Source organism: Colossoma macropomum, unplaced genomic scaffold (assembly GCF_904425465.1).
Source record: "Colossoma macropomum unplaced genomic scaffold, Colossoma_macropomum, whole genome shotgun sequence".
NCBI lineage: Eukaryota > Metazoa > Chordata > Actinopteri > Characiformes > Serrasalmidae > Colossoma > Colossoma macropomum.
Window position 1 is genome coordinate 14,802,122 of NW_023494795.1, and position 26,439 is coordinate 14,828,560.

The 26,439-nt window shown below is 39.5% G+C and overlaps 1 protein-coding gene across 1 annotated transcript in view; it reads left to right on the top strand.

Moving 5' to 3' along the window:
• Nucleotides 1-26,439, top strand: part of dab1a (DAB adaptor protein 1a) — a 198,594-nt gene that overhangs the window by 68,959 nt on the left and 103,196 nt on the right. The window contains exon 2 of the mRNA XM_036581581.1: nucleotides 2,953-3,154. Coding sequence (XP_036437474.1) covers nucleotides 3,088-3,154 — 67 coding nt within the window. The 5' untranslated portion in view covers nucleotides 2,953-3,087. The remainder of the gene's footprint in view (nucleotides 1-2,952; nucleotides 3,155-26,439) is intronic.

Here is a 26,439-nt window from a genome sequence, read left to right on the forward strand (position 1 = left end):
CTCTCTCTCTCTCTCTCTCTGAGAGATAATAGCAGTAATTGGACAGACTCGCGGGCTCTCTGTGTGTTTCTCTCAGATAAAGAGTGCCATACGATTCTCCGGCCCTCAGCGACATGCGCTCCCCATTTGGAATTAAATGTTCTGCACACAATGGACGGCACGTGGCCAGCCAGTGGCTGTGGCACAGGGCCCTGGGCTCCGGCTCCAGCTCCGAAATAGCTGTGTAAATCCTCTCGGCCCTGGCTTACGCCGGACACTTCTCCAGACTGCTGGGGGCATCCCGGGCCCGGCATGCTCTCTCCGATTCGGAGGCCTTCCGGAGAGTTCTTTTTCAAGGTGCAAATCTCCATTTTATTGGGTTTTTACTGGTGGTGGGCACTGAGGAGGGAGACAGTTAAATCCTCATCCCCTGTGATGGGTTTGATGTGTGCCTTAACGAATTGTCTGGATGGCGTCCAAAAACACTGCGACATGTTGCAGGTAAAAGCAATCCTACAAACAAACAGAATAATTGGCTTGGATGTGGGAAATGCTCTTAACGTGGTTGGGATAAAATGTGTTGTCTGTGGTTAGTGAATCTGTTCATCACTGCCCATCATCTGCACAGCCCTTTAATAGTTTGGATTCATATCAATAATGTTTGTAAGTTTATATACAGCATCTCATACAGTATAGATTTAAGAAAGTAAAACACACTGAAATATGTTGAGTTTGTGCCTCTGCGAGTCACCCTGTAAAGCCTGGAATAGTCATTTAAAAGTCAGAGGCATCAAGTCATAGTTTTTTAGATCACATCATGCATCATTATTTATTGACATCACACACACAGCCTTCAAAAGAAGGTATGGCTCGATGTTTAGGTGTCAAATGCAAAATCAGCATTATACTGATGAAGATGGCAGCAGTAGATAATTCACTTGCATTCTCAGAGGAAGCGTCCTTCACTAGGTTTTGATCAAATTCTCTTTGCACACTTGTTCAAAGAGCATTCAGTCCTCAGTTTCATCCACTGGTGGAGGTTGTCTGAAGCACAACCTGCATTAAAAATGTTCTGCACATTGTGTGCAATTACATATTTCCACCAGAGAGGTCTCCAAATCCCCAAATCTTACATACTGTAGCTTGAAGTATTTTAAATAAGACAAGGAAATTGTAGTTGCTTTATTCAACATTTCAAGTATTTTGGGCACAACAAGATAGTATAACATTATAAATAATATACTGTAATTAGTTCTGTGTGTATATATTTATACCGTGTCTTTTAGTCAAGTTATCTGGCTTAAAATGTTGGTCATACCTTTTAAAACACAAGGCATTCTGGGTGTAAATTTTTTTGTAACATCATTATTGAGACTGTTACATCTTTTTCAGTCATTTTAGAATCAGCTACAGGTCCGATCATCATTCTGGACATATCTAAACATTCTCAAGCTTTCTGTTTTCCTACTAATTATTGGACATTTCTGACGTAGTACAGGACTAGCGTAATAGCAGAATATAATTTCTATATTTGTTTGCTACCCATTTGGTTTTGTATTATTGAGAAAATTGATTCCAAACTTTTGACCGATAAGTGTTCCAGTGCTGTGTGGGGAGGCCTGGTGGCTGCATGCTGCTCTCTGGGTCCTCCTCAGAGTCTGCTGGTTTTTCCGGCGCGGCTGCAGGGGAATGAGGCTTTTGATCTGTCGTCTCATTTGGCACCTGCCGAGCCGCCGCCGTGCCACCGAGACCAATTAGCACATGAAAGGTGACGCCCGCCGCCCGTGTGGCACTGGGAGACGCCCGCATGGGTGAAGGAGGGATGGCAGGGGGCTTATCGGAGGCGGAGGTGTGTCTAAAGGAGGGCTGGCTGCTGTGACAGAGAGGCAGTGGTGGGGGTGAGGGATGTGTTTTTGGCTGTGTGTTCCATTTCACTAATGAGGGATGGCAAACACTTGAGTCTGAAGAAGGAGGAGCAGAAGAGCAGTTCAAACTAATGTGCAGCTCTCTGCTAACATATGGAAGATTCTCTGTTTTTCACTGTTTATACCTGTATGCCTATGAGACTTTAAATCACCTAGCAGTCAGTGCTGTGATTAACCCTTTTAGATGGGCCATCCCACCAAATTCCCTGCTGTGTTTAGAGCATCACTGCTTCTTTCAGTTCTGTGTGTGAGGAAAAATACAGTTTCTTTCCTGTAAAACAGAAAAAGACGCCTAAAAAATGACTGGGCATTTTTTTGTTGTTTTGTATATAGATCAGTTTTTCATCCACCTTCTTTAATGATGATATAGACATGAATGAATTTTTAAAGTAAAGAGTAAAGTATATAAAAATTGAATTTTAATTTTGTTTATTTTTTTGTTTGTACCCTGCCCCCGCCCCCATCAGTTTAGTCTTTGTCAGTTCCCATCTGCTTGTCTAGTCAATCACATGATGCCACCAAGCTGAGAGAGTAAGGGCTTGTAAATGCTTCCTCTGAGTCACATGAACCGAACTGGTCGTGCTGTTCAGGAGGATTGGAATGTTAGTTTGAGGCCATTTTATTTTTTTTCAGTTTGTTAAATTCAACAAATAAACTGCAGTTGTGTACTAAAATGTACAGAAGTGTGGTCTCTGTAAAGGATGTGTACTTGCTTTCACATTAATGAAACATGAAATTTGACCAGGACGCCCAGACTTTTGCACACAGCTGTGTAATACTTGACATTATTGTCAAAAAGCATAACACAATCATCAAAACATGAACAAATGCAGAAGAGAAAAGGCCTTAATGTTATTCAGCGGATGACATTAATATTCTCCTGGCATGTATTATTACAGTGTCTTGCAGATCAGCAGTTATGCCATGTATATTCCAAGGCCAAAGTAATCAAATTTGTGAACATATCCTACCAAATTGCATGAACCTAATGAACCGTTTTTACTAACATGGTTCAAATGTTTTCTTTTCCTTCTGTGTGTGTGCGCAGCCACTGCAGGGAGAGCTCAAGATGCAGCGTCAGGGCTAGAGGCAGCGGCCGTCTGAGCGCGAGGCAGTGGGGAAGCCACTCTAGATGAGCCAGCCACAGGCACCCAGCCGCACTGTACAGGAATAAGGACTTAATATGTCAACAGAGGCCGAGCTCCAGCCTGCTGCCAGACCCAGCGTCAGAAAGGATTCCAAGAGGAGAGGTAAGAGGCCAGAAAAGCCAGAAAAACCTACGTGCATACTTACACATACGTGACACGGGTGCACACGCTTATCACTGCTGTCATAGCACAGCCATGTACTTCCAAAAAAAAAAAAGTACTGTGTATGTTAACCTTAGTTTTTATATACTTAGGGAAAAAAGTAAACACTTAATGTTTTATAATATAAATTGAATGTAAATTTAGTTCATTTAGTTGTTATGTGCAACATGCAGTTACATTATTACGTTTGACTAGCATGTCAAAACAAAAGTAGTAGTTCTTCACTTTTAAGGCTTAATGAAGCTAGATTTCCAGGTAATGTTGGACCATTTCTATTTGTCTAGTGGTCATGAGATGTTCACGTATTGTGAAGGGCCGCTAGTGTTTTTTTTACCCTTTAAGTTAAATGTGCTGCTGCTGACTCCTTAACGACACATTGTGTTTAAATATAAATAACCATACAACTGTTTGAGTTACCAACACACTTCAAATTCAACCTTAAACTAGAGAAGCTGAGCTTTCCAACAATGTGCCTTCTGTGAGTCTTGACCTTCCCTGTAAAATCCCAGATCTATACTAAGGGTCATCTCTGCACCATTCAGCAGATCCAATCAAAGCAGGGGTTTAGCTTTAGAGAACCTTCACAATGCTGTGGTTTCAGTTCAAAAATGTGCCGGCTCACACAGCGCTAGTGTTCTAACACAACACTTTCTGCTATTTGGAGCAGAAATAGACATATTTATGACATTTTGATAAGAAGTATGAGTTCGTTTAGAAACAAAACAATGATCTATGATGGCATTTATTTATTAAAGGGAACATGTCCTGCATTTTTCTTGTATTTTTCTCTGTCTGTTTATGACATTTGTGTGGGTTTATGTTCCAAAGCGCCGATAATTAATGTTATATGAAAGGAATGCACAGTCAGTATCAGCCAAGATCACTAATTGGCCAGTTTTCTTTTTATTCTGGCAGATATGTGTTGCAGTTTTATGAGATGAGTAACATTAGCCAGGTAAATACACTCTGTATTTAAATGCAGCTGCTACATCGATACCAAAATGTCATAGCATAATTATGCATGTTACTTAAATAGGCAACTAATTAAAAACTGAAAAACTAATATGCCAGTTTGGCTCATTAAAGAGCAGATATTTTATATTGGTTTAAATCGCAAATTGGGCTAATAAATAAGTACTGGAGATGTGCTGGTGTGTTTAATGCATTGATTTAACCTGCACAGTATAAGTTTTGGAGTTAAAAAGGGCTAAAAAAAATCAGCTAATTTTACTGTAAAGAAATTGGAATCGTCCATTGATAGGCAAATTCATAATTAGGTGCATCTCTATTATATGACCTTTAAGACTGATGTATGTAAGTGATCTCTGTTCTATTAGACTGCGCTTCAACATAAATGGGTTGAGAGAAACTTCTTTGAGTCTGATAGGTGAATAAATGTAAATGCCTTTATTTTAGTCACATCACAAAAACAGTGAAATAAAAATGGGTTTCTGCAGTTTAATTTTTCATATGCAGACTTTGTGGATGGGGAATAAACTTAAATTTTCAATACTGCAAGGAAAAGTTTTTCCATGAATTGGACCTTTAAAAGAGTTGTATTTTCCTGTCACAGCAGTGCAGCTCCTGTGGTCTACACTGGCTTTACTACACTGATTTGGAAGTAAGGAGAGGAGTTAGGCACATGTTTTAGTCACTTCAGCCCTTATTACTGTAACTTTGGAGTCTGCAGAGAGTACAAGCTCTCCAACTGCACAACAGCGTGTTCATATGTGTGTGCGTGTGTTTCTATCTTGCCTGCTGGGCACATTCCCTAATGGCCTCTAAACCAGCATTTCTGTATGTCTTGTCAGCGCCAGAGGGCTGAATACTGTCTCTGTGTGATGCAGTTATGCCCCAGGGCTCAGGGCATGCTCTTGTCTCGCTTGCTGTAATCAAGAGCATGGCAGTGCCCTCTCCTGATGTGCCACCTGTACCTCCATGGGCATCTATTGCTTTATTCAGCTCTGTTTTAGGCTGGGCTCTGTGCCTGTTAGTGGCCTGGACTCTGGAGGGTAGGTTGGGACTGGCACAACCAAATGCCCTTACAGTTTACTCACAGAATCCACCTTATGCTGAAGTTCTTTCACTGGCAGTGGCTCTGTTTAAACTAGATTAGCTTTATCTGGGGAGGTGCTGTAATTTTACTGATTACCAAGGAAATCCATGATTTTAATTCCACATAAATCTTCAATGTCTGTAGTTTTCACAAGTCTGGCAACTGACAATTCCAGAGTGTATTACTGTTCATAATTGCCCAGATCTGTATCTCTCTCTCAGTATTTCAATAGAAATGTCTTGTAAATTTTCACAGCAATCACAAAGATATATTTCTTGAGATTTACTCTGAACACCATGATATTATATATGTATAAGGTGTGTAAAACATTTGTGTCAAATTGTTAATAATAAAACATTTAAATAATTATTTAGGAAAAAACACACCACCTCACACTAATGCAATTACTTAGTCTGCTATGAGACACCATCCCAAAGTGTGTTGTTGTTGTTATTGAGTATGGCGCCTGTGGTGTAATGCTGACGTGTGCTTCTAGGATACGACACTTCATTCCAGGTTTTCTGTGGTTATTTGGTGAAAATACACTGTGAAAAATGGTTCAACTTGAATGATTTCTTCATGTGGTAACAAGCAACTGAACAACAACAACAAAAAACTTTGCGATCAAACTATTTATTTGAGTGGAATAAAACTAGTTCAGTTGCTTGTTAGCACACAAAGTAATTTTTAAGTTGGACCTACAAGCCGTTTAAGAGTGTACACATCATCTTTATCCCATACAAATGGCCAGTAAAGTCACAACCTCCTCAGGAAAGACATCCAGCTTGAACAGGGCTAGTGTTAGTGAGTTTACAGTGGTAAACTCAGAAGAAAGCTAATAACTAGACTCTCTCTCTCTCTCTCTCGCTCTCGCGCTCTCGCTCTCTCCTCGCTCTCTCTCTCTCTCTCTCTCTCTGTACATTCACTGAGCACTTTATTAGGTGCACCTAGTTTATTTCTAATCTCGTCCATTTAATCAGCTCCACTTACGATATAGAAGCGCTATATAGTTCTGCAGTTACAGACTGTGATCCATATGTATATATATCCACTCGCTGGTATGAGTGCATCAGACACAGCAGTGATGCTGTAGTTTTTAAAACACTGTGTCCACTCACTGTCCACTCTATTAGACACTCCTACCTTGTTGGTCCACCTTGTAGATGTAAGTCAGAGATGATAGCTCATCTGTTGCTGCACAGTTTGTGTTGCTCATCCTCTAGTCCTTCATCGGTGCTCAGAGGATGCTGCCCACAGGCTGTATATCTATCTGTCTGTCTATCTATATGTGTGTGTGTGTGTGTGTGTGTATATATAAAATACTCTCATCTGGATTCCTTTGCTGACAGTCTTGGTGTTGTCAGTGATAAGCACGGTGGGCAGTTGCATTAATACACTGGAAAAGCGGATCCATGGGGAAAAGGAGCCCCTCATGTATTTTATTTTGTATGTGTGCATGTTTTCAACTGTGTCTTGTGTAAAAACCTTGGAAGATACCACCTAAGAACTGGTCAAAACTTTTTAGGGCTATAATCTGTAATTATACATCTGTAATCTAGGTGTTTCTAATAAAGTGGCCAGAAATATAGAAGAGAAAACCTTTGACCTAGGCTTACGCTCAGCATATTGCTTGCAGTTGTATGTCTAACCACTGAACATCCAACTCAACATCTGTCTCCTGGTCTCTAAGGAGACATCAATCATCTTCGGCAGCAGCCGTTGTTACTAATGACTTTGACCTGTATCAGTATTCCCATGGTAACCAACCCAGTTTGAACCACATTGTAATGACGGCTGCCTCTATTCCCATGGAAACCATTATAATACAAGGTGTCTTAACCTCCTCTCTCAAACGGCAAGAACTCCTTCGCATTACTTCTAATGACGATCGTAATACACGTATGCTGACTGCAACTCCAATATGCCTTACAGCTTGATGTAAATAACAAGCTTTGTCTCCTTTATACCTCCATTTAATCTCAATTACAATACACCTTCTGTTTGCTCCGTTACCATGAAGAGCGAGACTGCTTTACCCAGCATGCAGTGTGCACACCCACTCAATTATAGGCCCACTAAGATTTCCTAGAATAGGTTAAGTAGAGTCCTTATCTGGTGCGCCCTCACACGGGGATGCCCAAACGGAGCTTCCACACCCACGGCCATCTGGCTACCGAGCATGGCCGCTCAGTGTAGCGTGCTTTTCTGAACACACCCCGGGCGAGAAGGAGAGACACATGCGGGATGGCTTTCAAACATGCCGCTAAATTAATTGAGGAATAATGAATGAGGATTTTATGTGCGTCCAGATCCCTGAGGTCCGGGGAGGGGGGAGTGTAACGAGGAGTAAGGATCATACGCACACATACACACAGCGAGAGAGCTCTCGGGGCTGGGTTTAATGAACATGAATGTCATTAATGCACATTGGAATGTAAAGGAGGTGAATGCAGCCAGGGACGTTTGGAGATGCAGCGCGACTAATAAACAAAGCCTAATAAAAGTAGTGCAGCCGAGCACTTTTCCCTCGTGCCCCATCCTCACTTTCCGCCCTCTTTTCTAATTCAAGGAGGTAAATGGCTTTGAACTAAGCCCTTCATTTTCACTGCAGCCTTCAATGAAATGAATTCAGAAAAGGGGCCAATAAAACTGAGCATGCATATATCATGTGTATGTGTGCAGAGTCAGAGAGAGCGAGAGAGAAAACACAGGGGTAAGCCCTGAGAAGGAATTGGCAAAGTTGAGACGTGAAGGCAGGGGAGAGGGTCCGCAGTAGCGGGACAAGGAAAGAAATCTGTTTCTCAGCATACTTTGTTAGCCCCCTTTTACCCTGTTTTTACCCTGTTCCTCAGTGATCAGGACCACTTATGTAGTCAAAAATTACTCAGTCACTGATAGTTTTAGTTAAACAGAACTTTACCAGCTTATTGCTTTTCAGCTCCGAATTGCCAGATGATTGTCTCATTTCTTAAACTCAAACAACAGAAACTCAGTCTTAAATAATATAAATATTGGAGCTTCCCAGTTCTTTGTGAATTTGTTAGTTTCTATTATTTAGCTCTTCTTTTTCATAATGTATCTGCACATAAAGGTGTTTTTTTTGTTTTGTTTTTTTGTTAGTGTCTTCTGCTAATGCTAAAAGTTAGATCTGGATGAATTTTACATGTTTGATTGTGTTTTGTGTTCTGTTTTCCCTGCTCACCCTGTATTGCTGTAATAAAACTTAATGATAAGACTTGCGTAAGGACAGGAAACCATTGCATTTCTTGCAGATTACAAATTGTCCTCATTTTAGAGCATTGATCTGATTACAATATGGAGAAAGCCAGTAACTTGTAATTAGGGATGGATTGATATCGATATTGATATGTGGGTTTCTGGCCAATACCACACTTATTCACTCATACTCATAAAAAGCTTGCCGATTCCAACATTCTGATACCTGCTAACGAACAGACGACTTAAGCTGGCAGTGAAGGAGGCTCTGCTCAGACAGAAAGTTACTGACTCCATCACAGTTGGATACAAAGTCAATGGTCACTTAAAACATTCTGCTTTGGCAAATTCCCTCCAGTGTGATTTTAGCCCGTTTTCTAACACACACAAACACAACCGTTTCCCCAGTACAGGTGGAGACATGGTCGGTTAAAAGAAGGCAAATTTGCTTGACATCTGGTCGACGTTTGCTACTAAAGTCTGTATATGCCGACTTTACTCTGTTTTCCTGGGTAGAATTGCAAGGTAGAAACGTTGAATTTTTTAAACTGTCTTTGCAAAATAGGCTGTAGAGACTGTAATGACCGCTTGTGTAACGTCATGTTTCAGTGCACAGTGTACAGTCGATGTGGTGTGTATTGTTTGGAATGAAACAGCTTTATTTGAAATTGCTTATAGACAGAACTTTCTTTAGAGGCTGCTTTTCACGTAGCATAGACTGAGCGTTTGAGGGTGATTATATTAATCATAGGCTTTGTCTGTACATGATGATCTATTCAATCTTAGTGACTTACCAACGAAAAATATTTCTAAAATCACAGTGTATGTCTGGCTTTAGAGGACATTCAGCTACAGCTGGATGTGATTCCTGCTGTTGCTGTACTACAGAGACTGTTGTTGAAACAGACAGATGAGGAACATCAAAACTTTGTGCTTTGTGTACAGCAGTTCAGAAGTGCTTTTCTGATATGGAACAAATCTCACTTTTCTCCACTGCAGCCCTACTCAGGCCAGCCATAACAGTTAGCATAGATAGCTAATGCACTTCATTTAAACTCAGCTAGATTTTAGTGATTTTACTGTAAAGGTATGTTGGACTCATTTTCCCTAACAGTTGCTTAATTCTACGTAGATTACTCGGTATGGTATCAGTCTCTATTGGCGAGTACTAAAAAAAAAAAAACAAAAACATGTATTCGTACTCTGTCTGCTAAATGGTATCGGTACATCCCTACTTGTAATCTTAGTGTTTTATGGGGAATATTCATGCCGACATTGATCAATCCGTATAACCCTAATGTCAATATGATATTGCTCTATTATCAGCTCTCAATCTCCAGTGACTAAAAAAACAGTTAATGCTGTTCTCTGTTTAAACCTACAAAACAGAGACAAAGAAATCTGTAAGGAAAAGTCTGTTTTCATGTGTGTGTGTTTGTGTTACCAGTCATCACACTGGTATTGTTCAGGTTGAGATCCTAATCAGCAGCACAGAAGGCTTAATTGATTAAATTCAGAAAACCATGTGCTTTTCTATCTCCTCTTTTGTTCCAGTTCTGGATGACTTCCAGAATCGGGATGCAGCAGTTTATTTAGCGAAACTGATAATTAAGCCGCTCGTTTGTCTTTCCTCTCCTTAACGGCGTCTCTTTTTCCCTTTTTCTTTTCATTTGTACATCTCTTTCTTCCCCCTCTCAAAGGACTGTGAGTGGCAGCTGTAGATTTGCACTCTTGGGAGTCATTAGTACTTTATTGACAGTTGCATTGCTCGTCATGTCGTATGTAGACTCATACTAAGACATGACAATGCCGCTGATTTTCTTTTCAGTAAAATCAAGTCTTAAAGTCTAAAAAGTATTCTTATGCATATGAAAATGAATTTTTTGACGTTTGTGATGAACGTTGGTAAATGAGGATATCAATAAAATATGTTTAAAAGTCTTTGCATTAGTATTAGTTTGTGTAAACGAAGTAATGACTGCAATAAGTGTTTTTAAGGTGTTCTACTATTTTTCTGCAGTGAAATAAATTGAGCTTTTGCGCCACTCCCATTTCTGTTATTTATACCAATGTTTCCAATATTTACACTCCCAATATTCCCAATATTTACACTCCCAGTATTCCCAATATTTACACTTCCAGTATTTCCAATATTTACACTCCCATTGTACTAATATTTCCAATATTTACATTTCCATCCATGTCATTTAAATGTGTAAATATCCCAATATGTCTTATCCTGTGTGAATTGATCAACAATACAAACGTCCTGTGGTAAACTGGCATTACCCCACTTCCCTATGTATAACTTATCCTGTCCAAATGGGGCTTAAGAAGGGCTTTCATTAAAAAAAAGTTAAATGAATATGAAGTTTATCGCTAAATACCTGGATAATGCTTGTGTGTGATTGTTCCTATCCTACACGTGTTGTTCATTTTTCCTGCATCAAATGCAAAATAAATTTTATTAAAACAAGATATATTAAAAATTCTGGTAAAAGAAAACACTTGGCATTGATATTTTTATGTACTCAAAAGGAAATCAGGAAGTTCTCACACTTCATATTTATCTTCTTATCTCTACTCCATACAGATAGGGGGTGCTAACTGAGTGTAATATGGTGAGATGTAGATAAACTAGTAATGATGACAAAGGATAAAGGAAACCTGATGAATATGTGTGCTGACTTACAGTTGACACAGTGGAACTGAAATAAGATGCTGTGGCTTATTGTTCACATGAAACTAATGCTAAGCCTTGAGCCTGACTTTGTTGCATGTTCCTTGTCTCTAAGCCGTGTAATGCTGGGCTGTAATGTAGGCCTGTTCTGGCAGTGAACTCTACGCCACCAGCAGGGACCCAGTGCAGTCACACAGAGATCTCAGCCGCTGATTGGATAATTAGCAGGAAGACTGAATGAGCTCTGAAGGATTTTTCTCATGCGTAGAGTGGAGAGCAGTTTGAAAGCTACTTAATCAGTTCTCAAAGCAAGTCTCTTAAACCTTTTAAACCCTTCACACCAGCCACGTCTCCGCAGTTAGAAACTCTAACCAGTAAACCTGGATAAAGCCCTCGTTTTTTGTTTTCCAAAGGCACTGAAAAAAATGTAGTGCCATCAAAAAAAAACTTCAGAAAATGTCTGCAAATATTATTCAGTTAGTAATTCTTTTTAGTCACTAGGCCTTTTAATCCAGTGACTGCTATGAATTACTCAAAAACTACTGTGTGTTATACTATACTTAGTTATGAGATTGAGATAATCTGGGCCTGTTGCCAAGTATTTTGAGTGTTTCAAGGGTTATGGTTTTATTGTGAACAGTGTAATTAAAGTAATTGTAATTAGCCCCAGATGTGTGTTCCAGTAATAGTAATGCAGCGTAATAGCAGGCTTATGAGTAGGGAGATGTGTGCTGAGTCACTGCACTGGCTTATCTACTGTATGGAACAGGATCTGATATCTCAGTTCATTCTCTATGCACCCCTTTGTTCAGCTTTGTAGTAAAGCATTATGGGAAATGATAGTAGTGATCAGGAGGGGTGAGTGACACAGATGAGTTTATAATCTCATTTTGGTAATTCCTACTGACACGCCGTGATCAACATCAGACGCAGACCCGCTGAGCCAAAGGGCAGACAGAGAAAGGGCGGGGGTGATGAAAGACAAACGCAATAATATTTGCCATGCGCTCCGTTTTCTCGCTCTCCGCTATGACTTTTTGAAGTGCCATCTGGCTGGTATGGATTGAGTAAAACTCAGCTAAATCCATCTAAAAAAACAAGGTTTTCGTTTGAAGTTCTATTATGATGTGCAGTTGCAGAACACAGTGTGTCTCACTGTCCCTTCTCTCTCTCTCTCTCTCTCTCTCTCTCACACTCACTCACTCACTCACTCACTCACTCACTCAGTAACTCACTCAGTCACTCACTTACTGAGTCACTCAGTGTTTGTCTCATCTGATAGGCTCCAGCACCCCACCGCGACCCAGAAGGATAAGCGGTTTAGATGATGTGTATGTATATATATATATATCGCTGCTGTTGGAACAAAACATTGTAACATTGTATAATCAAATGATAACTTTAAAAGAGAAGAAGAAAACATACTGTACTTTCAGTGTAAGTCAATGGAACCAGATTTTTTCCAAGTAATTTTTGGGTCGTTTTTTTTGTCCATTCATTGTAAAATTTACAGGCAATGTAAAGGGCATGTTCAAATTATGTCAAACACTAAAATAAATGACACACAGCAGATATATATATATATATATATATATATATATATATATATATATATATATATATATATATATATATATATACACACACACACACACACAGGGCTCAAAAGAGGCCCCGAATATTCTGTAATAACTCGCTAGGATGAAGCAATCTGAACGAAACAATGTGCAGTGTGCTTCTCAGTATATGGAGGCTCGAACAAGCCGGGATGCCCCCCCCGTCGGAGTGATGAGGTAGCCGGACAGCCGTTGCGATGTTTAACCTCTCTAATGCGACGTTTAAACTCTATTCCAAAGAATAATATAATAATCCATAAGTATTTAAATAATATCTTGCTTTTGTTATATTAATAAGAATTTTTTCAGCTGCTATGTTTAACCTTTTAATCCTGACCAAAAGTGACCTTTTTAACCTTTTAATCCTCTCTGCTCCTCTAAAAGCCTGATTTCTCAATGCTCATGTCCTGTTTTTTTTATATGTAAAGAACATGATCTAACAAAGCTGAAATTTGTGGATTTTGTGTTACAAACTACTGTTCAAACAAGCTTAACATCTGAATGAGCACACTCAGTGTAAACAATTTGGGCAGCATCAAGCTTCCTTTATATAGCGATATAAAAAAGCTCAGATTGCTGATATGATTTACTATGCTTAACATGGACATACATGCAAATACTACACCTTCTCTGAGGGCAGATTTTAATGAGTTTAAGGAGACAAAACCAAAGTCTCACTGTATCGCTGGCACGGTGTTAGAAATGTTAGGGTTCGTCTTATAGTATATTATAGGTATATTAATGTATTATAGTATATTACTATAGGTTATAGTCTTAGGGTTGGACTCTTTGTTCATGCTGGTATTTCCTGTTACACTGGTATACTTCCTAGTACTACTCTGTCTGTTTTTCTACCAGTTCAACTGTTTTGTTTCCCTCCACCAGTTGAACCAAGTGCTCTGTAATTTAGCCATACGTCTGTCAGTGGGGTCACTTCTGCCCTCGATGTCCCCCTCTAATTGAAATACTGTTTAATTTACGTTCCGTCACCTCTCTGATTACACGCTGGGGGGCGAGGAGCACGGCAAACAATTTAATTTTGTTTTGTATCTCATTCCGTAACCTTGACGCTTCCTGTGATTGCCGCGGATCGCCCGGCACGACCCACCTCGAGCAGTGGCCTTTAGGGTGATGTAATTAGAATTCAAAGGCTTGCGGATGGGGGAGGGCCCTGTAAGAGTGAAATTCTCTCTGCTGGTGATTCCCAGTGAACAGCATCATGAGAGGTATATGACACTGGTGCATTGGAGTGACCTGCACTTGCAAAGTGTCATATCCGCGTTCCTTCGGCTGACCTTTGAACGGTAATCCTTGATGGTGTAGCTGGTTGTGAGGGGACCTTTGGCACTGGGCTTGTGTAACTGCGCAAGGGTTCACATTTTAAAGGCAGATTTTTTCTCAGAGGGAAATAAAATCAAACAGACTGTGGCCTCCTGCAGGGAGCTTCACGCTTCATTCCTTCAGACCCGCGGGCCTAGCGCCTTCTCTCTCTCTCGCTCTCGCTTTCTCTCTCCCTCTCCAGCCCGTTGTAATTAAATGAACATTTAAGTCTGATTTCTCTCTCTGACAATCAGGGATAATTACAGCACATTTCAACACAGCCTGCTGAGATGGGTAAGCAAATAATACACAGCGGAAGAATTGTTCGTGTGTGTGTGTGTGTGTGTGTGAGAGCACGTGTTCTTCTCTGTGTGTTTCTCTGCTGGCATGTTTTGCATCAAAGTGCACTAGTTAGTGTGGGAAGTCAGATTTATTTATTTGTGAGGATGTATGTGTATGTCAGAAGAAAGCCTAAAAGCCATGTCATTCTCTTACTTTCATCATAAACTCATCAAATGTGTGATCTGACGTGTGTTATCATATTAAGCTGTATATTTCCCATTATATAAACAGTATGTTTTCCACAAACAGCCTTCTGTGTACATACCTTTCCAAAAAAACATGAGCTGAACAATCAGGTCAAAGACACTGCTTAAATAATGTGTAACTTGGGATTGTTTTTCCACTGCATGTTCTAAAAAGGGGGGAGAAAAAACTGACCCAAGCAGAAACACACAGAACTTAAAGTTCTAGTCTTAGTTCATTTTCCGCCGGCTAGAGAGACAACTGGCGCTCTCATAATAATCGTAATTATCAGTTTAATTGTCTTTTTGGTTTTTTATGCTACTGTAAAACATCTAATTTCACTAATTAGCTGCCTTCCTTGCTAGTTATAGTGAGCTTAACCAATTGGCGATACACTGCACTGCTCTGTTCTCACTCAACCACAAAAGTTATTACATTCAAAGAGTCATGTGTCCATAGTAGCATAAAATTTCTCTCCGGTGTGGATGTATGGGCTAAACTAGGCTAGCATACATGCTAATAATGTTAGCATTAGCTTTCTAACTAGCTTATGTCACCTTTGCTAAATTTAGACTTTTTACTTTGTAATCAGCACATCACCACACACTGCTTGCATTCTGGGACACTTGTTGCTCCTGTAATAGTGCATGGTGGCTTTGTCTTCACCTGGAAGACTAAAGAATTCACTAAGTTGTTTGTTGTTGGTTTTAGCTGCAAGTCTTAGCAAACACAGAGGACAGTGGCCTTGAATATCATTAGGTCCTGCAGGTACCAATATGGAGCACTGTTTGTTTTCTGATGCCAAACGTTCTGGAATTTCTTGGTACATCCAGCAAACCGAAGTTTGTTAGGCTTTATTCTTTACTTTTTGATGCCCCTTTGCTCTAAAATAAAACGTTCAATGTCAAAAGTCTGAGAATGAACAATCTCACAGCAGCACTGATGCTGTTACCAACTAAACAGAACAGTTGAAATTATACATCAGCAAGTAACTTTATACATCAGCATGGAGCTAAATTAGTTACATGTTGACTAAAATCTAACGAAATGTACAGGTTATTTATACTGGTTCATTCATGATGCAGTGTTCACAGATGAAACATTCAAATGAGAAAATGGTTCTGTCCCTTTTTATTTTTTATTTATTTATTTAGTATAAATTGCCAACACCAAAATAATGTTTCATAGTCCTGTTGGGACAACAGAAATGGTCCAAAAGTACTTGGTAAAAAATCTTTTCACATTATATAAGTTAAAAGTGCTTTTCCTCATACTATACAGTTACTGTTATAAGAGTCATTCTATGGACACGTCCATTTTTGTGTCCCTAGCCTTTACAGATATATTACATTTGAAAAACATGTTAGGGTTACAATTTATTTATATTTTAAAATAAAACGATGTTAACACAATTACACCTTATTGAGCCATCAGTTTAGCAGTATTGGTTTTTAAATCAATTATGTAGAATTCCAAGCACCAGAGAAGTGCTCGTCCTCACAGTCATGTGTAAAGGGTGAGCGCCATGTTTTAAGGTTAAAAAAAAAAAAAAAGTTTTTCTGCAATTTTAGCTGCAATGATCTTTACATGACTGAAATATATGATTTAAATGACATAAAGAAAACAAATGGCAAATAAATATTATAAAATATGTAATGAAAGCTGTTGTCCCCAGGAGTCGTATCACTGGTGTTACTGTGTAACAAAAAATCTCTTATGTTGAAATAAAAATTACCCTGATGACGTTACCGTTTTGGAAATAGAAGGAGAAGGAAAAAACATTATTAACTTGTGAACAGTAATGTAACAGTTTTTTCCTAGTAATTTTGGATCATTTCTGTTGGTCAGTTCATCATGAAATTACATAACATTACGTAACATAAGGCAAAGGGTGGCTGGACTTTTCAAATTCTGAAAAAAGGGGAAAGGCATAAATGGAGATGCAAGGTTTTTGCACAGCATCAAGAATATGCCTTTTAACATTATTAGAGTTTGTATGCCCAGAGTGTGATTGGTAAGGCCTGCACTTTGAGTCGTGGCCGTGTGTGTGTGCGTGCGTGCGTGCGTGCGTGCGTGCGTGCGTGCGTGCGTGTAAGCTGACCTCGTTGTTTTATGTTTGTGTAATTAGATCAGCTTTTTTTCAGCCATGTCTTGTAAGGAAAATTGTATAGGCAGCGTAATGAAGTTACCACACAGTACTTGATGCATATTTGAGCACAATGGTTAAACAGGCAGTATAAGGGCACCGTATGACACAGTAATAACATGACTGGTATGGCTTACTGGATTGGTTCCATTGGGAAACAGAGAAATATCATTTCATTTTCACTTGAAACCTCTTTCACCCTGTTTTTGTACACTGACATTTTTGTGCTACTGATGTTAAATGGTTGAAATCAGAGCTTTAAATAGTGAAGGTTTTTTTGTGTGTCTTTTTTTCCCCTCTTGGCTCTTGAAGCATCACATGAAATGTCTAGTGGTTTGTAAGCGAAAAGCATGACTTTGGTTGGAGAATTCATCAAAGAAAAGACCGGAGAGCTCTGTGCTTTAATGTTCTTTACATCATGCTTATGAAGGCCCCTCAGATGAGCTAGTGTCTGGCATAACAGCTAGAGCCTTTCAGCAGGGCTTTTGACAGGCATGAGCAACATTCGTTTTTGCAGCGTATCACAAGGTTAAAGTAAACTGCGTGTTTAGGAGAGCAGTCTCGAACCGGTAGCATTATTTCTTGCCAAGATATACAGAAGGTCTAATGTTTTTTTTTTTATTGTCTGCTTGTTTTAATATTGTCTGGTTGATTTAATTATTTAACTTTGTTTTAATTGTATGTGAATTAAAAGGACACTCTGGGAAAAAAATAGAAAATATAACTGCTGTACATCAGTGATAAAAGGAAAGTATGCCTAGTTGCCTCATGCATTCGTGCTACGATAGTCTTGAGAGTGAGATTTTCCTGTTTCAAATCTAGGAAAATCCCCTTCTGATGATGAATTTTAAAGATGGGAGGAACTTTAAAAAAAACAAAGTGCTTTGAGGCAAATGCAAAGAACAGAAAATAGCCAATGTTACTACAAGGAAGCTGAGTATCAGGTCTGTATATATTAACTTCTACATAAGTGGTATGACAGTGTATTTCTTTATTGTGGGTGAGTGTGTGTGGGGGGGTAGTTCTATGATGTATGTTCCAGTAGTTCTGTGATGTGTGTACATAGTGAATGCTGGGTGGTGTTGTCCGAGAACATTGATGGACAAAAACACAAAAATCTCTCAAACCAATGAGTCTGAGGGATGCAGTCCTGCGCTACAGAATATTACATAGCATAACATAAATGTATTAAACCCCAGTTTTAGGCCAGAATGCCTCTTTAACGCACTGCACAAATATGTCCTGGTATTGTTTGGAATATTGCAAATATAGATCCACTAGGATGTTGCCAAAGAACACACGTCAACAAGTTTTAATGCACAATTTTACATATTGGGAAAAAAAAATAAAACGTTGCAAATATTTATGATACGTTTATATATATATATATATATATATATATATATATATATATATATATATAAACTGTGCATTAAAATTAGCAGAAAATCCCAGATTTTAATGTGTTCCCTGTAGAGGACGTGTTAACTTTTTTTACTTTTCAAAAAATCGACAATACATATTTTGACCGTTAGTGTTAACTTTTTCTTACGACTGTATAGCGTATATAATTTTCTGTGCATGCTCTCTAAGCAAGGGCCTATTTTTGGCTGCCCTCAGTCTAGTCTGTGAAGCATGCAAATATAGCATAATTATTCATGTGGACTGACTTGAGGATTGGAGTGAATATTTTATTTGTCTGCCCGGCCTGTTTACCAAAAGACTGAGGACTGAATACGGCTGATGATGATGAGAGTGAATTATGTGTGTTTGTCACATGCCCAAATTAGGTAGAAGATGACCTGGAAACAGGCTAGCAAGCTTCAAATAACTCCCAACATGTAGGCCACACACCCCCCACATATACCTACTAAGTGACACTATGTCTGTGCATGTGAACTTTTGGCATGTCCTGGAGCAGACTGTGGCTGGAGGCGGTGTGTGTTTTTGTGCTTGTATGTGTGTGTATGTGTTGGCCTCTGGATGTTCTCATTGAGTCACTAGGTGTTCTTATTGAAGCACAAGGACTGTGACCATGCGAGAGTAAAAGTGTCACAGGAGATCAAACCAAAACTCGCAGCAAAACATAGACAAACTGGGCTGAACTGAGATGCCCTTCAGTTTCTCAAATAAGAGCACTTCTCAGTTAGTCTTGAAATTCAGGCTTCTGCTCATCTGCCAATATGGATTTTGTTGCTTGGTGTGGGCAACAACAACTTACTTTAGCAGGAAGGGGCTTGACTGACAGTTGACTGACATGCAGAATGACCAACCACAGACCATTGTTTTTGCGTTATGGTTGGGCAGGCGATTGTCAAAAACAGACCCACGTGAAACGAAGTGGTGTACCCTGTTGGCAAACGTGAGGATTTCTCACTTACCAGCCACTAAATGCTTCAGAGAATACAATAAACATTAGACAGTCTCTGTACATCTGTGGACAGAGCATCTGAGACTGTCTACCCCTAAACACACACTGAGTAACTTGCATACAATATTTGATGGTGCATAGAAAAACAAACAGAATAAAATATAAACACTTTGATTTAATTCCTCCTGTAATATTTGACGAGGACTGACTCAGGACAAACCTTATTAACTTTTTACTATTACAAACTGGAGTGTCCTTTTCCTCTTGAGTCTGCAGGTGTCCGTAGCTTCCAAAAAGATTGTCAAATTTTGATTCATCTGACCACAAAACAGTTTTCCATTTTGCCTCAGTCCATTTTAAATGAGCTTTGGCCCAGAGAAGACGGCGGCGTTTCTGGATCATGTTGACGTATGGCTTCTTCTCTGCATGATACAGCTTTAACTTGCATTTGTTGATTGCACAGCGAACTGTGTTCACAGCCAATGATTTCTGGAAGTGTCCCTGAGCCCATGCAGTGATACAGAACCATGCCTGTTGACAGAATCATGCCTGTTTTCAATGCAGTGCCACCTGAGGGCCCAAAGATCACAAGCATCCAATATTGACTGTCAGCCTTGTCCCTTGCATACAGAGATTTCTTCAGATTCTCTAAATCTTTTGATGATATTATGTACTGTAGAGGGTGGGATATTCAAAGTCTTTGCAATTTTACGTTGAACATTTTTCTGAAATTGTTCCACAATTTCTAGGCGCAGTTTTTTGCAGATTGGTGAACCTCTGAACATCTTCGCTTCTGAGAGACTCTGCCTCTCTAAAATGCTCTTGTCTAGGTGCTCCTAGTTTATAGTTTACCAACATCTATCAAGCTATACATGAAGAAAACAATACATTGCTATATATTCTGTGTCTGTAACCCCGGCGTCGTATGTCTCCGAAGCAGTGTACAATATTATATGTAGTTTGTAATATGCTTCTTTTATCTCTATTATCTTTGATGTAGGTAGCACAATGACATTAAGCAAACAATACATTTCACATTGATTTCTCTCAGATCGATTGGGTGTATCCGTGTTTGTAGTAGAGGTGGCTTGTGTTTGCTTTTGTTTGTCACAGGAGGAGAGAGCGAGAGAGCGAGAGAGCGAGAGTGAGCTGTATATGAGCGTGCGTGGGAGCCAGATTGTAACTTGGGCTTTTAAAAGTGTTCCTAGGTGTTTGTGTATGTGTGTGTATGTGTGCATCTCACCGGAAAGAAACCTATACACTCCTGGGAGCCAGTACATCAGGATAAAGAAAATAATAAAGAAGAAAGCAAAGAGAACAACATCCATACACAACATCCATACACAACATCCATACACACATCCATACACATCGAGCCCCCTGAGGAGTGTAGTGTGTGTGTAGTGTGTTTGTGTGGAGGGGTGTATGTGTGTGCAGTAGGTGCTGAAAGGACGTTTCCTCCCTGGATGTCATGTCTAACATGTCATTTACTGCGTCCACATCGGCAGCTCCAGGTTTCCATAGTAACCGCTGCCCTCCAGTCCAATACACACAAATACGAGTGCACAGATCAAACGCTCTTGCCACATTTGCAGCGTAAACGCCTCATGGTGTGTTTGCGCGTGTGCTGTTCATCATAAATGAATGTTGTTTAAATCTGTTCCCGTTCGTGACGAGGCATTGGGCCGTCTCCATTCAGGCCTAATCGAAGTCATGTGTCATTGGTGAATCGTTCACGTCACTCTGCTTGTTTCATTACTGAGCCATGGCCGCCAGTTCTAACATCTGTTCCAACTGTATAATAAACAGCAGCTATTATAGGCAGTAACATTATTTGCAACAGATTATAGAATGACCTGTAATGTTTTTTTTGCCGTATGCTTCAATATTTCATATAGGGATCCTGATCCCAGTTTGAGGCATTCCATATCTGATATACACATTTTCATAGATGGAACAGAAACGCAGTGCACGCTTTATGTACATCATCAATTTGCTTTTTGCAATCGGTTTATAGTATCCTTATTATTGACTTGTGGTCCAGTTTTATTGATTTGATGATTTAACTATCAGTCACTTTAAAATAGTACTGGGCATGAACTGGTATACTTGTTAATGCTTTCTCAGAAATGACTTTTAGCATAACTTCATATTGTTACGCCACCAATGAGCACGGATAACTTGATGTACAAATGTTGCAATCTATGCTAACATAAGCCCGCTTAGCTTAATGATCATCATCCATTCAGCCAAACAGGATAACGTTGATGTTTGTCATGTTTCAAATGAAAATGCAGCAGTCCTTCGATCACCTCCTGCTGTCTAGTTTGTTTCCTCTGAAGTAGTCCACTTTGCTTTTGAAGCAGCAGACATGAAGGAATGGCTATTCTTTTGGGGTTGGCATTAGCCTAACGTGGACACCAGAGCACGTTCCTTTCATACTGCCCGAGAAGCTGCGTCAGATGAGGCTGTGGTCTCGCAGCCTTGTGGTACACAACACAGTCTGAATTACTGTAATATTTTCCATATTCAAGCAGTGTCTGATAGCGGGAGGTTTGAGTGTACAGGACGCACGCATGAGACAATTGCATTGACGAATTTGATGAAGCTGAAGTTGGCTTCTAATTAGATTTCCTGTTCCACCTTAAATGGCACAGCAGTTACATTCAGGCACCTACAATAAGGTGGAGAATAATAAGCCAACTTCAGTCTTGAAGAAATTAAGACATGAAACGTTTAGCACCATATTTGTCAGGCCTGTGGAGCTCCTGTTAGAAAGCAGCATTTACATAGGTTTATGTATATTTTGTCCAGTTTTGTTTTTATAGTTTGGCATAATAAATATATTTCAGATTTACATTTTTGTTAAAAATGGTTCGTATTAAAAAGTGAATGAGCCTCTGTTAGCCACTGCTAACCTACAAAAATAGGTTTTAGATATACAGTCATAGAGACATACAGTCTCATTTTTTGGTATGTTCATAGTGTGATTGACACTTGTTAACCTCTGAATATAATGCCTGACTGTCACAAGCGGTGGGTCATTTCCGTTTATGTCAGGTATTTATGACAGCGTAACAGTGTAGCTAGAGCACTGTAGGCTAGGATAACCCCAAGAACTTATTGGAGATTGTTCATGCTTTATATAGCTGATATCAAGCCATTAAAAAAGGCCTTGATCGACTCTGATACTGATCGCACTAATTGCATTGGGACACCATTAATTTCTTCTAAAAGCTGTGCACAAGTCAGTTTCTACACACAAAAACAGTTCTATAAAGTACCAAAAAAGAGTCTTTTAAGATGGCAGAACCAGCTTTTAAAAGGTTCTTGAAAGAGCCATATACAACAGGATTTCCATCAGAGAAAAGGACCATTCAAGAAGAAAATAGCTTAGTCATAGGCCTAAAAGACATTTAGATATCAGTGCCATTAAACGGAGCTTAGTAGCCACCTACAATCCGCTTTGATTCCGAAATCAATGCCACTCATCTATTGAGCCATCGATCAGTCGCTCACACAGCTGTCGCGTTATGAAGCTGTCATTGAGAGGCTGCACTTTTGGGAGCTGTGTTATCCTTCATCATTTTGAGGTAAAAATGCTTTGTGCTTTACACACAGGGGATAAGAGTCCGCATGCTAGTGTTATCCCTTCAGCGGATTCAGGTGTGTGTATGTGTGACGGGGTTTGTTTGGTGGCAGGCTAATCAGATAGCTGTAATTGTGTTTACCCTGCTAAGGGAACATGTGCGCTGTAATTGGTGCCTTGATTAGAGCAGCAGCGCCACTGCAATCCTTCATTAAGCGCACTGCATTCAGAACAGCAGCAGCAAAGTGAGGGGCGGTGCCGCATAAGGTAGGACAAAAGATGAGGAGATGAGGTGGAGAATTGAAATGATGGAGAATGAGATAAAAGGAGAAAAGGAAAGGGTGACCACATGGAGAATAGAGGCCGAGAAAGTGCTTGATTAAGAGAAGGTTAAGGAAACAGATGGATGGACCACATTTCACTCTCTTTCATGTCTTCCTCAGTGGTTGACCCCTACCTTATTGAAACCTCACTCCAGCACAGGCAGAAGAACCAGGTTTGTCGGCACCTTCGGTTTCAAAAAGCCAAACAAAAGCAAAAGCGGATGGCAGGACGAAAGCGTGCCGTGAGCGCTCATTAAAACAGCCTGTGTGGCAGACATTAAAGCCTCTTTGTGGAGCCTCATTTTGTTCAGGAGGAGCTCAGCAGCCAAGTGTGTTCTGAAGAACGCGAGCGCGGGGTTCGAGGCCCCCACGTTTTGAAATGGCACGCTCAAAGAAACGCGCACTGAAGTGCAGTATGGTGGTGGTGAAGCTGGAGGATTTGGCCTTCGTTAAAGGCCTACTATACTTTACATTGTGTCATCGGGTTAGCTTGGAATAAAGTGAAGAAACTTTTGATCTTCCTGGGCTTGGAAGAGCTATAGCTAAATGTCATGAGGAGTTTAGAACGGGAAACTTAAATTTATGACAGTTTGGCCCTAATTAAGTCTGGCTGATGCTGACTGACTGCTGGTTATTGTGGCAGGTTGACCTACATAGTCACCCCAATCACTGTGAAATGAAAAGAGTTTTTTTTTTTTTCTTTCTTAGCTCCCTGAACATATGCACTAGGATATTCTCCAACAGCCTTCATTAAAGCAGAAGTTCAGAGAAAAATCAAATTTACACAGTTTTCCCCTTACATCTAATGAAGTCCATCAAAGTGGTTGCCAGTTTCATAACTCCGTTTACCTTCATTTTCTCAAAATTGCTGCATTAATATATATTGTACAGTGATGTGCTAAGGAGAAAAAATGCTATAAATCTACACCAGCCCAGCACAGATGGTCAACACATAAACTATTCATTTGTTATACATATATCAACTCTTGTGTAGTTTGGGTTTGCATTGCTGTGGCAGTGAGTCAGAGATCCATGAGATGAAATAAACCATTTTTGGATGGACACAACATAAAAAAAAAGCAAATAAATGGTTATACATGATAATTTAATTGGTTGCAGCCCCTTTTTTGTAATCCTGACATCAGTGATAAATCTCTTGTTTACCAATGTTTCTAAATGTTTTGGCCTTATTTTGAAGCTGTAGTCTGTCTTTAACCAAATTGCTAATAGCCTGCTTGGCTGCTGAAATGCTGCTAATTTCAGAGCTAACGTTAGAAAAATCTTACTCAAGGTTAGCTAGTAGTGCTACTTGTGTGCTGGACTAGCATATCATGCTTTGTCAATGTGTCAAACTATATTGGCATGTCTGTAATGTCTTAATATGGTGGTGTCCCGGGCTGGTATCCATAGAAATGGATGAAAATGAACCTATTAAATTGCTTATTAATTATGGAATTGAAACCCTGTGAAACCTTCATGTGACACAAACTGTTCCCTCTGCAAAAGTTATGGCACATTTAATGTTTTTATTTCTAGTATTTTAATTTTTATTTATTTATTTTTTTTTTGGATGTCAAATGTAGCACATAAATAGATAATGCACAGAAAAACGGCATATTTGAGTTTGCTCCCTGAAGAGAAAGTGTTTTCTTATTTTCACTTCAACAAAACATGTAATTTGACCAGGGTATTCAAACATGTGTATACAAGTGTACTTAGCTCGACACTATGCAGCATTTGTGAAAGAGTTCCTTTATTGAATGACTAGCATGATCTCACACACTGTGTTTTTGCATGTCCTTGAAACAGGAAAACACTTGGACACGGTACCAGAAAGCAAACAAATGTGCACACAAGTACACAAAACTGCAAGTGTGAACTCTGGCAGGTTCTTTTCTTAAACCTAAGAGACTATTACAGATTATGATGTAATTTAGCAGGGAAACAGAGAAGACGGTGAGTTAATCACTACAAACAGTTTTATATAGTTTTTATTTTTTTGTATAAATGTTTTTTCTGGTTGAAGGATAGTGAATGAATGAATAGTAATGTTGGATCTTTTTTTTTCTTTTAATCTTTTAATTCTGTGATTTGCATTTTGAGTGCTGCATTTCTTTGGTGTTATGACATTTGAAGAACTACTTAGAACCTTGAATTGGGAAATTTTTTAAACAACCATTTTTGGAAATGAGATGAATGAAACACCTCTTTCAAGGTTAAAGGACATCCACATAATTGTTAAGGCAGTATTCCAGTTAAAGGGTTTTCCTAGAACCATACATCCAAACCCAGAGCCGTTTAGGAATCTTAGTTTTTAAGACAGTCAGATTTTGCTGTTTGGTCTGCAGACTGCGTCCTCACAGCGGGGGCTCAGTTCTCCTCCATATGTGGAAGTAATTGGATTATAATTACAGCAAACATGTTTCCTTTTTTAATCTCTCTCTGTTTTAACCCATTCACATCCAGCATATAAATTTAATATGAGAAAGTCTAGGATAAGATTTTGTATAGGGTACATTGGATGGGCATAATGCATCTGTTGAAGTAATTTTCATACTTTCTATTCAGAATCAATGTTGGATTTTATGTTGTTCAGGTGAAAATCAGTACTTGGAGGTTACCAAAAGACAAAATTTCGAATTCTTTTCAGTTATATTCTTTAAAGGATTGCAAAATTTGCTTTATTTGTGGTCAGGCAAGTTCAGAAAATGTATGGACCAAAGGAAATTTTAAAATTAGGTCAAAATTTTACCTATAGACATTAATTTAATGTTTAATGGGTTAATCTTCATTCATGCCTCTTCTTTCTGTCAAATATACAGAACCATTGTAGAAATGTAAAGATTTAGAATTGGGTTCCAAACACAGTGAAGGTGCCCTGTATGTGCGAGTGTGTGCATATGTGTGCGCATTTGTGTGTGCCAGGGAGAAGCACTTGGCAGTGGAGCCAGTGAGCCTAATTAATTGTGAAGGTGGAAGAGAGAAGAGTGAATTGCCGATTCATTTATCATCTGCCAGTCAGCATGTCGAGAGTGCAGGTTTGCATATGAGTGTGTGTGAGGAGGGCTTAGCAGCTGGCTGTGCAGTGCGGTACTGCTTGAGTGATGGGCTTTGGATGGAAGATTCCTGTGGTTTGTATTGGAGAGACATGCTCTGTCTCTCTCTCTCTCTCTCTCTCTCTCTGTGCTGTGAGGGAAGATGTGCACAACTGTAGGCAAAGGCAAGACGCTATCATTATTATATTAATTCAGTCTGCCGTTACAAAGGTCACTGTCATCCAAACACAAACGCTCACTTTATTCGCACACATATGCAAACATTCCTACAGTATGTAGGATCACACACGCATGCTTGAATGGCAGTGGGGATTATTCTTGCCTGCA